This window comes from Callorhinchus milii, unplaced genomic scaffold (assembly GCF_018977255.1).
Source record: "Callorhinchus milii isolate IMCB2004 unplaced genomic scaffold, IMCB_Cmil_1.0 Scaffold10, whole genome shotgun sequence".
NCBI lineage: Eukaryota > Metazoa > Chordata > Chondrichthyes > Chimaeriformes > Callorhinchidae > Callorhinchus > Callorhinchus milii.
In genome coordinates this window covers 8,871,271-8,886,384 of record NW_024704751.1, presented here as the reverse complement: position 1 = coordinate 8,886,384, position 15,114 = coordinate 8,871,271, and the positions used below count along the sequence as shown (strand labels likewise).

Below are 15,114 nucleotides of genomic sequence, written 5' to 3'. Positions count from 1 at the left end.
TTGATAAAAAATCTATGACACCGTAATATCTGGAGGTGCCGTCACGTATAGTGTGAGTGTGTTTGCAGGTGAAGGCAGCAACCAATTTGCACCCAGTGAGGTCCCACAAGGGTGGTCTCCTCGGAGCTGAACTTGCTCCGACGTGACTTGCCTGGCAACGGAATCGAGCCCACCCTCTGTGACGGGGTCCAGTCATGTTCGTGAACCAGGCAGGTTATACCAGGGCACTCACTGCTGATGACAGCACAGGGCTCATCGGCAGGACCTGGAAGGGCAGACCAGTCACTGGGGGCAGGGAGTCATCCCCCTCAGCTCCTGTTAACCCTGCAGCCAAAGCCCTACCGGGTAAGTGGTCCCAACTGGACAAGCAGTGGGAAAGCTCAAATGAGGATCTTTTCGTTCATAAATTTAAATCGATTCCTTTTATTTTCTTGTAATAAATCACATGCTACACGCTCAACGCGTCCTCAGACATTCTTCACTTTCCGGCTGGTGAAGAGTTTCATCTCGGATTCCGACTGTTCGATATTGCCAGGATTCTGACCGACGTGAAGTCTGGTATCTCGGAGCTGCCTTCGCTGCTCTCCCTGTCAGGATGAACTGGAAAATCCTTTACGACAAGGTGTGGACTCCGAGAGAACCTCGTGGACTGCCCATCATATCACAGGTATTAAAAGAACGAAAAATAAAGTGACAGTCCTCACAGTCTCAAGGTCTTCCTCTTCGACCGTGCCTTCGGTCACCCTCCTACCCCTGCCCTCCCGATCCCAACCTCCAGCTCGGGTGCAAATCCTCTCGATGTGAAAGGCGCTGTGGAAAAGTCATTTGATGTTGTTTTAACCTCCTACCTGATGACCCTGATTAAAGCTGCACTTGTTTGATGTGAAGGTTGTGCACCTGCTGCACTGCCCTTCGAGTTCCGTCTTGACTTCCCCCAATTCTCTGTTTAACCTGTACAGATATTACACACAGTTCATATGCCAAAAAGTACACCGGGTCCAGCCCAGACACCTCCAATCCACAGTCAATCTCTTTGAGGCCACAGCTTGGTGGGCGGTGAATGATCAGCCAAAACAATCAACACGCGGCGGCTCCAGCCTGCAGTAACTTCACACGCAACGGCCAAGTAGATATTCTTCCCAGCTCGGCCTTTTCCTCAGGTCTTTCAGGAGACGGTGGCCGTTGCTGGTCAGACCGAATCCAACCATTCCGTAACGTAGCTGTTCTGTACACACGGGACGTGTGGCATGTTCCTGGCCACGGGCACCAACACGCTGGGCTGCGCCTGCGGAGCGTGTGGTTCCAGACAATCTTCCACCTGGATGTAGTCCTGTCAGAGAAAGATGAGGGTTTACTCAGTGTTGCCTCACTCCCCCTTTTTACTTACACTCCACTTTAACTCTTTCCCATCCGCAGGGCTATGGTTGCAGGGAGCTCACCCGAGAGGCTACAGTCACTTCACTTTATAGTCTATCCCGTGAGCGCTTGGAGACGTCTCAACAATGTGATAAAGTGCTACATCAAATACACGGATTATTAGTATTATTATTAATATTATTTGGGGAGTGACGGGTACGGATTCAGACTGCAACCTGGTTACACAGCAACTTGTCTTACCAGAGCAGTATCACATCTACATCTTGTTGTCTCTCCTATCTTCCTGCGATGTACCCACCCATCACTTTCCCACTACAGTGCCAGGGTTAAAGAGTGGCTTAAATCAATCAATATGTAATTGTGTGTTTGCAGTCGTTGCCGGTGGTCACTCACTGCATCGTTTTCCACCAGATCCTCAAGGTACTTAATAATGTCACTGAACAGCGGTCTCTCCTCATAGGCCTGACTCCAGCAGAACTGCATCACCTCGTAACTGTGCGGAGAGAGACAGGGCTTAGCGCGTCTCACACCGCCATCACCCCAGGACTTTACCAGGGCTCTTCAACCGTGCACATCAAGGTACTGTGTACCTGCGCACGCCAACCCCTGTGTCTGTGCCGCGGAGAGATGGCCCATCGGGATCACTGTGACTATTCTCTGTCGAGACTCGTAGCTCAGTGGTTAGTTAGAGCCCTCTCCTCGCAAGCGAGAGGACCCGGGTTCGATTCCTGGTGGGGGCGAAACCTTAGCCACGTTTCCTTACTCCATGCACACACCACGTCTCTGTTTACCCAGCAGTAATAGGAACCCGTTGTTAGTCGATTGGAATACCGTTTTCCGGGGGTAATAATCCCTCTAAAAAAATCACTCGATCCGCGGCTGTTTGTGGGGACGCTGCTGTGCACAATCGGCTGCTGGTTTCACCCACAAGACACACAGTCACTACACTTTACAGTATATTCTGCAAAGCGCTTTGAGACGTCTCAACGACGTGATAAGGCGCTGTATCAAATGCAAGCAATAATATTAAAATATAATTATTATTATATGCAGCGATATCACCAGTGATGTGATTGCTGACGTCCCGATGGGGAAGGAGTGACCAGCGACTGTGCCCTGTTATAAGGCTGTTTGGGATTTTACAGCCCCCACCCCCCACCGCCCCACAAATGCTGTGTTACAACCAGCGTCCAGTGTAGAGGAGAATATACATACATTTCATTCCTGCATTGCCTTGGCTTCTTCATCTTATACCCGGAGCACACGTTTAAAATCACCTCGTCTGCGGTCTCAAACTCAGGGTACGGGGAGCTTCCTGGGATGAAAGAAGGAACCACACAGACTGCTCAGGACATGAGAGGCACCATTTCACCCCAGAGCAAAGCTCCCTCTACACTGTGCGTCCGTCCACACTCCCAGGTCAGCTACAGCCTGGTATGTCTCTTTCCGCCTAGCGTTGATCGAGAAGATTCCACATCAGTGTTGTGCTGCGGACACCGTGTTCCCCCCCCCCCCCCGTCAACAACAACAACAAGATTTCATTTATAGAGCGCCTTTCATGTCGGGAGGACATCCCAAGACGCTGGACAGGACCCGAGCCTTGGGGGGAAATGGTCAGGGTGAGGAGAGGGGAGGGAGGGAGCGAAGAGGGGGTAGAGAGAAGAGAGGGGAGCTGAAGGCTGAAGGTCAAAGAGAAAGGTCTTGATTCCGGCCTTGAAGGAGGAAAGGGAGGAAGCGGCGAAGGCACTGGGGGATGGAGTTCCAGAGCCCCCCCCTGTCCTGTCTCTGCTCCAGAACGCTCGTCCTGGTCCTTACCCAATGTTTCCATCTCGTAGAGCAGGATTCCAAAGGCCCAGATGTCGCTCTGCAGTGTGTAGATCCCGTCGGTGAAATACTCCGGTGGGTACCAGCGGAACGGAATCCCTGCCGGCTGCACACGGAAGTCACGCTTACACACAGTCACTTTGCGCCGCCTTAACTCTATTACGCACTTTGGGACGTCCTCCCGACCCGAAAGGCGCGTCATGTATTGTATTGTGTTGTATTGTAACTGAACCCAACGCTCTCCGCCTGCAGTAACTGTCATTGTGCTCAGTCTCTTCACACCCAGAGTTTCTGTAGAGTGTGGCCTCTCTTGTTGAGGGCGATGCTGTCCCTCCCTCCCTCCCTCTCTCTCTCTCTCAAGTCTCCTGATTGACCCGAGTCCGCATGTCGCCTTGTGTTTACTCGCTGGACAATGAAGCAATAGTTGGCGGGCTGGGTGTAATCACCCCCTGGGCCGGATGTGGCCCCTGGGCCGCCAATTGGCCCACCCTGATGAAAAGCATTGGAACGGACAAGTCACGCTGGCCAGCTGATGGCCTCCTGTTTGCCCAGAGCCGCCGGTGGCTAAGACGTGGCTCTCAGTCACTCACCCTCTGTCCCTTCTCCTTCTTGACGACCTTGGAGTTGGACAGGTCTCTGGCCAGCCCGAACTCCGCGATCTTACACCCCTGAGGGAACTGACAGACCAGGATGTTCCTCGCTGCAATGTCCCGGTGAACAACCTGCCAAGAGAGGGCAACACGTCAGGCACTCCAGGGTGATGACGGGTGACGAGTAATAATAATAATAAATATCCTGGCATTTGATACAGCGCCTGATCACGTCATCGAGACGTCTCAAAGCGCTTCACGGGATACGCTGTAAAAGTGAATTTACTGTAGGTTTAACTGCTCTCTGCCCTGGTGTCTGTCTGCTCAGGTGGACATTAAAGATCCCACGGCACAACTCAAAAAAGGAAGGTAGTTTCTCTCTCCCGAGTTCCTGACCAGCGATCAACCGGGGAAAGAAAAAAAAAATCGGTTGTTCACTTTCTTGGCTGTTTGTGGGTAACCGTTGTGTGCAAATTGGCTGCGACATTCAACCACAAGATACACAGTCACTGCATTTTACAGTATATCCTGTGAAGTGCTTTGAGGCATCTCAACGACGTGATGAGGTGCTATATCACATTATTATTATTATTATCCTGACGTGAAAGGTGCAAAACCAAATGTAGCGATTAGAAATTTACAGCGTAGGAGGATGGATGGACTTGAGTCCATCGAGTCTGCAAGGCTCGCACAGCAGAGATCTGTTCGATCCCACTGCCCCGACTTTTCTCCCTATCCCTTCAAGCCCTCGCTTTCATATGCAATTGCTCCCCCCACAATTTCACCCACAAAATACGCAGTCAATTCACTTTACAGTATATCCCGTGAAGTGCTTTGAGACGCCTCAATAATCCGCGATATCAAATGCGAGGATTATTATTAATTATTATTATTAATTATTATCGATTGCTATTGTGATTTTTTTATCGTGTTCGAGCCACGGGCTCCCGTCACTGGGCAAGAGCTTTTCTGTCCCTTTGTTGTTGCTATTCGTCTAATTGGAACAGGGTTACGAACAGGAAGCAATCGCTGTCTTGAAGAGAGTAACCCCCACTCAGGAAGCATGCAGAGAGAGACCTGAAAAACGATCTAGCGAGGGGGGAGGCGAGGCACACTGGCCAGACATGTGCACACAAACTCCCCCCCCACCACCCCCACCAAACCCCACACACACTCAATTAAATGTTACGATATCAAGTACTATTATTACCAAATAAAATCTAGCACGTTCATTCCAACCCAGTGAAGAGCCTGATGTCCCTGATCTTCCTGGTGTGCTGCAGACCTTGTAAGGAAGAAGCTCAGCGCCCACCATCAAACATTCCATCGCCTCAATCCACCCCCATTGCTTATTGGGGACTTCCCACTCGATGGGACACCATTCGAGTGCAACGCTCCAGGACAGAAAATGCTGTACCTTCTTGGACGCCATGTGCTCCAACCCCAGGGATATGAAGTAAGCCGCTGATGTGAGCTGTGCCTTTAGTTCTTTGTTGTTAGACAACTGTATCCTGTTATTCTGCAATAAGTTCTTCAGAGTGCCGCACTCTGCTTGCTCCATAATCAACAGGTAAGGCTCTGAAGCACACAGGTCAGTAGTGACTCGTACGGTTGTATCTGACTTAATAATAATAATAATAATAAACATAATCCTTGCATTTGATGTTGTGTCTTATTACGTCTTCGAGACGTCTCACAGCGCTTCCCAGGATACACTGTAAAGTGAATTGACTATGGACTTTGTGGGCGAAACGCGGCAGCCAATTGCGCAGTGCAGCGTCACCACAAACAGTTGTGGATTGAAGTGACTAATCTATTATTTTTTCTAATTTTTTTTGGAAAGAATTATTACCCTTGGAAAAGCGATCTGCCAATCGGCTAACAACCGGGCTCCTCCTGACTGCTGGATAAACAGATGCCTGTGTGTGGAGTAAGGAAGCTTTGCCCAATGTTTCGCCCTGTCTGCCCGGGTTTCTCGCTTACGAGACGAGTGCTCTAACCACTGAGCTACAGGACTCCACAAGGACCACAAGAGAGGTTCACATCAAGAAGACCCTTTTTGGCCCATCCTTCCAGAACATCCACCCTCCAGGCTTTCCATTAAACAAAATAATAATAATAAATTAATCACTTTAATCCACGACTGTTTGGAGGATGATGGTGGGGGGGATGCGGTCGGTGTGATGGGTGAGGGATGTGATTGGCAGAGGATGAGGTATGTTGGGCAGGAAGCGATGGGTGATGGGTGAACATGGTGTGCGTGTGTGGGTGGGGGGGTATGTGATGTGTGGACTGAGCTGAGGGTGGGGGGGCCGGTGGTTGATGGGCGAATGGTGGGGGGGTGTTAGGGAGGTGGGCAGTGGGTGTGTGATGGGTGGACCTGGCTGGAGTGGGGTGTGTATGATGAATGTGCTCCTGCCCTCAGCAGTTGGGATGTGTTGAGATTGAGTGCAAGACAGGATGTTTCACCTTGTGTGGAGTTCCAGTCCAGCAGCTGCACGATGTTCTTGTGGTAGCTCAGCTTCTTCATGATGTTAATCTCGGTCTCCAGGTTCTTGTGGGGGGTGTCTGGGTGGGGGGAGCATTGAGGAGGAGACGGGTTAAATTCAATGTCAAAAGCCACCAAGACCCTCCCACCAATGGTGTCCCAATCGCAGACAGCCTGTGTGACCGCGCCTTTAGTTACCCCCCAAACTCTCGGCCCCTCCACCCTTCCTGATACCACCCCCCGGCTCGGGTGCAAACCCTTGACTGTTCAGCGCCTTGGGACGTCCTCCCGACGTGAAAGGCGGGCGCTGTGTAAATGTAATTTGTTGTTGTTGAACACATGTGGAGGTTGTGATGTGGAGGTTGTGCTCACTGCACAACCTCCACATCACAGCGTCTGTTCAATGTGGGATACGCTGTTCAGCCTGGAACAGGACGCTTGGCGTCAGCCACGCTAAAGTCTGCGCCTTCGTAACTTACTCCTTGAGTAGAGTTTGCACGTGACCAGCCGGTGCCCCTTGCAGTATCCCCGGGTGATCTTCGCTCGGTAGAACCTCCCCTGTTTCCCGATTTTAAAAATCTCCAACAACGATAAGTCCTCCAGGGTAAAGGTGGGCGTCTGAGACAGACAAGAGAGGAAAGGGAGGAGGTTTGAGGTGGGACACCCACACAAGTGAACCTGAGAAAAACTGAACACAGAGTACTGTAGCTCAGTGGTTAGAGAGCTCGCCTCGCAAGCGAGAGGACCCTGGTTCGATTCCCGGGCAGCGCAGGGCGAAACCTTCGGCAAGTTTCCTCACTCCACACACGCGCCTCTGTTTACCAGCAGTAAGTAGGAACCTGGTTGTTAGTCGATTGGCGGAATCGCTTTCCCGGGATAATAATCCCACAAAAGAAAATTGTTCAAATCCATTCACTCTCTGGCACCTCCCTCCCTCTCCGACCTCCTCACTCCCCAACCCACCACCCGGCACCTCTGCTTGACTGGCACTTGCCTCCTTCTCGCACCCTCCGCCCCATCATCGGATGTCGTGCTTTGAGCCACTACACCCTGAGACTCTGGAACACCACCACCACCACCACCACCGGTCATTACCTGGAAACTCCCTCTGAAGAATAGCCTTGACATTCTCTCCTCACGTTGGTTCAGTTGTTTGGTGTGGGGGGCTGGTAGTGTGGGAAGCACCTTAACCATCCTAGTGTTCCTATCTTTACCGAAGTATGGTGTCATCTCTGTCGCATTTTGTGGAGTCTTTTTCCTGAAACGTGGAACAGATGAGACGAAAGCCCACCCTCGACTTTTCAGTGCTCCCAACGGCAAGTTATTGTCAAATTCATCATCAGTGTGTCTCAGAGAAGCCACACAAATCGCTGGGGTAGGGAATGGATTTGTGACACCTGTGATCTGAGAGATTCTTCCACACTAACAGCCGGGGTTGGGTTCAAGTCCTCTACCAGACTCTACCAGTGAAATATCTGCAACCATCACTGAACTAAACCATCACTAAAGGGTCGATTCTTTCAAGAACAAATCAGGTATCTTGGGATACAGTAAAAGGTTCGGGACATGACATGTGCATGCGACTGCCAGGATGGTGGAAAGTGAACTGGATGGATCTCAGTCTTCTTTCGCCCAGCAATTCTTATGTTCTTATGCACTAATAATAATCCGTCCAAAAAACTAATCACAATAGTAATTTGGTCACTTAATCCGCGACTGTTTGTGGGGACGCTGCTGTGCACAATTGGCTGCCGCGTTTCACCCACAAAATATAGAGTGAATTCACTTGACAGTATATTCTGTGAAGCGAAGACATGATAAGGCGCAATATCAAATGCAAGGATTATTATTATTATTAAACTCAGCAGGATTCGGGATGTAATAGAGAATTCGGTTTGGTAGTGTGGCTGGTTGGTGTGTCGGGGAAGGGGTGGGGGGGTGTTGGAGAGGGGCTGGGGGGGCGGGGGGCGCGGTGGGCGGGGGGCGGGGGGGGAGAAAATCACTCACATCCGAAACCACACAGAGACACAGGCAGCTACAATCAGGATGATGAAGACACTTGTGATCACAAAGGAGTAGATGAAGATGTAGATGTTGTCATCTGCAAACAGAATCCTGCGTCAGTCCGCACGCACCCAGCAAATCAGACACCTCACGAAAGGAAATTGGGCACGTTTTCGGAAAGCGAGAAATATTAAGAGGTTTGAGGACAGGTCAGGGACTAATTTAGTAACTCGTTCAGGGAGCCGGTGCAGACACCTGTGGCCAAATGGCCTCCGTTTGTGCTGCGAAGTCTGTGGTTCTACCCGACTCTATCAGGTAACTGTTGAATTCAATGATTGATGATAACAAATTTGCTCTAAACACTAGCCGCTGCTTTGCCCAGACCATCAGAACAGGGATGAGGTACATCAGGTACGTCTACACGTGAGAGGTTCAGGTGAAGAACGCCCTTTGGCCCATTTGATATAGTGCTTAGATTATTATTATTATCAAATCCAAAGATTTGAACGCCGGCAGTATTCCAGGCTCTGGGCTCACTGACTGCTTCAGAACAAACACTCCTTTATCATTCAATGTGGAAGCACGGAAAATGGCTCAACCCTCTGTCCACCAACCACAAAAGCCTATCCACTCCCTAATATCTTGCGCTACGCACCTGGGGCTGAAGTTGCGGTTGAGAGGGGGAATATCTGAGTCGTAGCTGCGAGGGTGGTTGTGATTGACGTGTTGGTTCTCACCGACGTGTTATTTGAAGCCATCATATTCGAGTTGCCATTGACCACGTCTCTGTACCTTGGGTTGAAACAAAGATGAGCCCTGAACATCACAGTGCTACACTGAAGGGATGCGAAGGGAGCCCAAAGTTACAACGCGCAATAGACTACCACTTCCTGTCAAGTAGAACAGGACAGTCAGATCAGGAGTGATAGGAGGGGACTGATGGTGGGTGCTGTCACGCTCCCGGGTCTAACGCCTGACACCAAATAAAGACAAGCCGAAACATCTGGTACATCCATGGGGGTGTGAGCTGCGCTGTCCTTGGCATCAGACGTTAAACCGAGGTCCCGTCGTTCTGTTTAGGTGGATGTTAAAGATGCCGTGGCCATTCGAGAAGAGAAGAGAGTTCCTGGGCTTATTACCCCCAGTATTTAGGTCAACAATCCTCCAGATAAAGTGAATCACTCACTTTATGGCTGTTTGTGGGACGTTGCCGTGTGCAAATTGGTTGCCGCGTTCACCCACAACGTACTCGGCGTTACAGCCGCCACAGCGTATCCTGTTAAGCTTGCAGCCTTCTCCGTATGTGAAAAGTGCCATATCAAATGTGAGGATTATTATTTTTATTCGCAGAAACAGTCCCGCCACAGAAACAGCCGCAGTGCCATAGCGTGGCGTAAGCGCACTCACCTCGCAAGTGAAAGGACCCGGGTTCGATTCCCGATCCGCCAATCGACTAACAACCATGTTCCTACTTACTGCCGAGTAAACAGAGGCGTGGTGTGTGGAATCAGGAAACTTGCTTAACGTTTTGCCCCTCCTGGGAATCGAACCGGGGTCCTCTCACTTGCGAGGCGAGTGCTCTAACCACTGACATTTCAAATAGTGCTACAGGACATCCTCCTTAACAGGCGGCCGGGACTTTGGTATAGCGTCTCACCCTGAGGACAGCATTCCAACCACGCAGGGCTCCCTCAGCCGGTGCTCGTGGAGCCTCAGCCTGGACTGTGAGCTTGGAGTCCCGACGTGGGGCTTGAAGCCATAATCTTCTGACCCAGAGGCGAGATTGCCGCAGTACCGACCCAAGGCTGGCATCAATAAAGAACAAACCGATAGACACGAAAGGAATTCAAAACATTTCCTCCCTTTGTACCTTAATTCCACGAGCAAAGCGCCATTTGAGACTGGCGAACTCCCCAGCACCAAACACGGTCACTGTTTGGATCGAACGCAGCTTCAACTCCTGAATACTTCGGCGACTGATGAGCGAGGAGGCTGATTTCTCTTCTGGTTGACGTCATGCAGCTCCTCTGAGCGCACCGTGCCTTTCAGACCATTTCCTGCCAGAGGCACTCTGTGGTTCTCAGACGTCTCACCTCCACTCAGCCAGCAGCACAAGAGCGAGCAACAAACAGACGCTTCGCAATGGGTCTGTTCTTCCACCCACTGACCACATTGTCACTGAGAACCTGCAGGCGTAGTCTGGGCCAACACACATTTTTCGCTCTGTCCTTTGAAGTCCTTCACTCTCAGTGAAGAGAAGGGGGCTGCGACAATGAAATAAATAACATCATAATGTTCGTGTGTATAGGGTGGGGCGGAGGGGAGCTTTTAAAAATTATTGTTGTTGCAGTACTAATAATAATCCTTGCATTTGATACAGCGCCTTTCACGTACGGAGGACATCTCAAACTGTTTCACAGGATATACTGTAAAGTGTGGGTTTGATTCCCGGGCAGGGTGAAATGTCAGACGAGTGTCCTTACTCCACACACCTCTGTTTACCCAGAAATAAGTAGGAACCTGGGTGCCCAGGACACCGGGAGAGACAGGGAGACACTGGTCATCTGCAGACATGGAGTCAATTTCCACTTGTGATGCAGATGACACCCAAATCTACTTTTCCTCATTGAGCCATGAACGCAGGTCCAATGATATTCTGTCCGTTGTTTTCAGACAACAAGGTCTGGAAAAGCGGCAACTTTCTGCAGCTGAATGTTGACAAGAAGGAAGCCATACTCCTTGGCTCTCCTCAACATCTTCTCACCTGTGGCTCTAACCTCCTTAACCTCCCCGGCCTATCCCTCAGACTCACTGAACCTGTGCGTAACCCAGGAATCAGGTGCAATTGCCTGCGATCCTCCCTACCCCACATCCTGTCCCTCACCAGGTTGGCTTTCCTCCGCCTCCACCACATCGCCACCTCCGACCATACCTCACACACATGATGCCCTTATCCAGTCATTCATCACCACCCGCCTCGATTTGTCCAATGCCTCGCCAGTCTCCCCAGTTCCGCCGTTCATAAAATTCAGTTGATTCAAAACTTTGCCACCCACACTAAATTCCGCACACCCCTCACCCCAGCCCTTGCCAGGCTTCACTGGCTCCCTGTTCCAGAAGAGATGAATTTCCTGATCACTCAATTACAAATCATTTCATGCCCTGGCACTTCCCTACTTCTTCAACCTCCTTACACCCCATTCCTCTACCTGCCCCCTTCGCTCATGGCAAACACGTTCAGGAGAGTAGAGAGGAGAGGAGAAAGGGAGAGGCTACGTGAGAGAAAATAACTTGTGTGGATGTAGAGTGTGACCTGGACGACAGATCAGCTTCAAGGCAAAAGCTAACAGACTGCTTTGTCCCCACTTGGGTCCAAATCCCTGACTGTCCAGTGGCTTGGGACGTCCTCCCGACGTGAAAAGCACTGCACAAATGTCATTTTGTATTGTTCTGGCACAGTGGAAGCTCCAACGATTGCCCTGTAACAATGTTCTAAGTACAGCTCAGCTGCCCCGCACCTATTCAGTAAAGCCACATCCTCTGCATGTTTTGAGTAAGCAAAGTGATTACAAATTTGTCACCACAGGGTTTAAGATTAGAAGCTGTTGGTTCATAAAGCAACTGAGGAATAACTATTTCCATTGGTGGGTGAGTTGTTAACTCAATGCTTTAAATTTAACATTACCAAGAACTGATTTTACACAGAGGGTTTTGAGAACGTGAGAATTACCGCCAAATGTACTGGTTGAAACAGAATCTATAATAGGGTTCGAAAGGGAATTAGACAAATAATAATAACAATAATAATGATCCTTGCATTTGATACAGCACCTTATCACGTCTTCGAGACGTCTCAAAGCGCTTCACAGGATCTACCGATGTGAATTGACTGTATGTTTTTCGTGAGCGAAACACGTCCGTCAATTGCACACAGCAGTGCCCACAAACAGTCAAAACAAAACAAAAAACGAGGGCACAATAATAATAATCCTTGCACATGTTCCTCTGCAGTTACTTACCGTCATAATGATAAAAGATCCTAATCACAAATCTTGAGTCGCCGGATAAAGTAACTGTCAGAGAACAGTCGGATAGGAAGGGCAGACCACACCGTACCTCCGCAGTATGTAGTCTGGGACATGACGTGTGCATATGCATCGAGTGGCACTTCTAGCGTAGGGAATCTGGACCTCTCTTCCCCCAAATGACGGTGGATAACGGCTTCCGATCTCCCTGCTGCCCACCCCCCCCACCACCCCCACCACCCCCACCCCCAACCCCGCCACCCACCCACCCTCCCCGATCCCGACCCCCGGCTCGGGTCCGAAACTCTGTCTGCCCCAGCGCCTCGGGATGTCCTCCCGACGGGAAAGGCGCTATGCAAATGTAATGTTGTTGTTGTTGTTGTGGTTGTGGTTGTGGTATGGTTGGATCCATTCAACTTTTCCAGACTGAGATGGAGGGGATTTTGGTGAGGTCGGGGTATCAAGGGGTACGGGGCAACCGACAGCAGGTGATTGGGGTTGAGAGGGGCAGATCAGCCGCGATCTTATGGAACGGCGGAACAGGCTCGAGGGGCTGAATGGCCTCCTCCTGTTCCCGCGTGTCCCGGCGCTGCGCCCGATTCAGATCTCAGCGCTTTCTCTCAAACTGCGCAAGAAACGGTCTCGGCTTCGAAAAGGGAAAGAAAAAAAAAAACGTGCTCCGGGGTTTCGATTGGGGTCGATTTTTATAGATAAAAAAAAACACACACACACACGAGGCGCCCAAAACCCGCCCAAAGTGGTCGGTTTCAGGCGCTCCAAAAAAAAAAAAACCGCCCCATTGGGCGCGAAACCCGCCCAACCTGGCAGCGTTCCGCGCAGGGGTCCCCGTGCGCCTGCGCCGCGCTGGGAGCGGGGTGGGCGGGACCTACGTGTGGGGGGTTGACCAATGCGCACGCGCGCTTCCGTGCCCACCCCCCCACCCCCCCCCGCGCGCGTGTCATGTGACCGGGGGGGAAGGGGCGTGGCGTCGCCAGCGGTTGTCACGTGCTGCCAGGACGGCCCCCGACGGCGTGTCATGTGACCGGTCAGCTGACAGCTCATTGGCCGGCGGCTGGTGGGTCGGTCGGAGAGAGACGCGGAGCTCGAGCCCCGGGGCCTGGCCTCCCGCCCCCCCACCCGCCGCCCAGCCTCCCCCCCTCATGGAGTTCAGCGGCCGCCGCACTGTGAGTAAACCGCTGCTCCTCCTGCGGGTCCCCAGGCGCCGGGGGAGATCGGTACAGCAGCGGGTCTGAGCCCCAGAGAGAGAGAGAGAGAGAGACCCTCAGGTGGGGGGGGGCCTGAGCCCCAGAGAGAGAGAGACCCTCAGGTGGGGGGGGCCTGAGCCCCAGAGAGAGACCCTCAGGTGGGGGGGGCCTGAGCCCCAGATAGAGAGAGACCCTCAGGTGGGGGGGGCCTGAGCCCCAGAGAGAGAGAGACCCTCAGGTGGGGGGGGCCTGAGCCCCAGAGAGAGACCCTCAGGTGGGGGGGGCCTGAGCCTCAGAGAGAGAGACCCTCAGGTGGGGGGGGGCCTGAGCCTCAGAGAGAGAGAGACCCTCAGGTGGGGGGAGCCTGAGCCCCAGAGAGAGACCCTCAGGTGGGGGGGGGCCTGAGCCCCAGAGAGAGAGAGACCCTCGGGGGGGGGCTGAGCCCCAGAGAGAGAGACCCTCAGGTGGGGGGGGCCTGAGCCCCAGAGAGAGAGAGAGAGACCCTCAGGTGGGGTCCTGAGCCCCAGGGGTTCCTCAGGTGGGGGCCTGAGCCCCAGGGGATCATCAGTTGGTGGGGGCTGAGCCCCAGGGGATCCTCAGGTAGGGGGCTAAGACCAAGGGGACCCTCGGGTGGGGGGCTGAGACCAAAGGGACCCTCAGGAGGGGGAGCTGAGTCTCCCTGGGGTGGGGTGATTGGGGTGTCCTGTTAACAGATAAGGTTCTTGTACTGTAACTGTCTGGAAATGCATCTGTGGGTATTGCAGCAGCTCTGAGCTCTCACAGAGAGCATCTGTGGGCATTGCACCACTGGAAACTCCCTCACTGCCCCTCTCGTTAAATATCACAGAGTTGGCAGTGAGTTCTGAAGCAGTAACCTTCTATTCCTTTCTCCCTCGTGTACCTCTCGCTCCAGCTTCCCCTTAAATACATCTGTGCTATTTGCCGCAACAACTTCTTGTGGTAGCAGGTTCCACATTCCCACAACTCTCCGTGTGAAGAAATGTCTTCGAAATTTCACAAGAGCTTCACGGGGCCCAAGCTGGGTTTGGGAGAACTTAAGAGGGATTTTGCTCGGGAGTGATGGGTGTTGCAGATGAAACCATTGTGTGATAGACATTGCTTTAATAACCTGCCCTTGCATAGCTGTGCTAAATGAGGCTGCCGTCAGTGGTGTCTTTTCAAAGCATCCATATCACCTACGACTCGTCTTTGCTTACAGTATGCAACATGCAGTGCAAAAAAGCATTAAGGTTGTGTTTGTTGCGGGGCTGGATCACTTGGGCTGTGACCAATCTGTTGGGAAAGCTGCCAGACGTGTAGTCACATGCTCCAGTGGTTTGCTATGTATATGTGGGTAATTGTTTTCTATGGTGATTTGGATGGTTCAGTTCCCCTTTCCTCACAACCCTGCGCGCCAACTGAAGGTTCCAGCTTTTTTTTGTAAACCTTTGCTCTTCCAAAAATAAGCGCTCGACTAACGTAAGAGGATTATATCAAGGCTGGCGGTGTGATTATTCAGCACCTTGGGACGTCCTCCCGACGTGAAAGGTGCTGTGCAAGTACAATTCTGTTGTTGTTATTTCGCAGCAAAATTAAGCTAA

The 15,114-nt window shown here is 51.7% G+C and overlaps 1 protein-coding gene across 1 annotated transcript; it reads right to left on the bottom strand.

Annotated features, from left to right (window-relative positions):
* Positions 1–773: 773 nt before the first annotated feature.
* Positions 774–10,215, bottom strand: LOC103180560 (tyrosine kinase receptor Cad96Ca). Its single transcript, XM_007896491.2, has 12 exons — positions 10,154–10,215; positions 8,939–9,075; positions 8,287–8,380; positions 7,375–7,537; positions 6,759–6,897; positions 6,261–6,359; positions 5,209–5,369; positions 3,792–3,923; positions 3,193–3,307; positions 2,593–2,692; positions 1,771–1,870; positions 774–1,330 (listed from the first exon to the last, which is right to left on the bottom strand). The coding sequence occupies exons 2-12, from the start codon at positions 9,042–9,044 to the stop codon at positions 1,190–1,192; spliced, it is 1,350 nt and encodes a 449-aa protein (XP_007894682.1). The 5' UTR covers positions 9,045–9,075; positions 10,154–10,215; the 3' UTR covers positions 774–1,189.
* Positions 10,216–15,114: the final 4,899 nt, after the last annotated feature.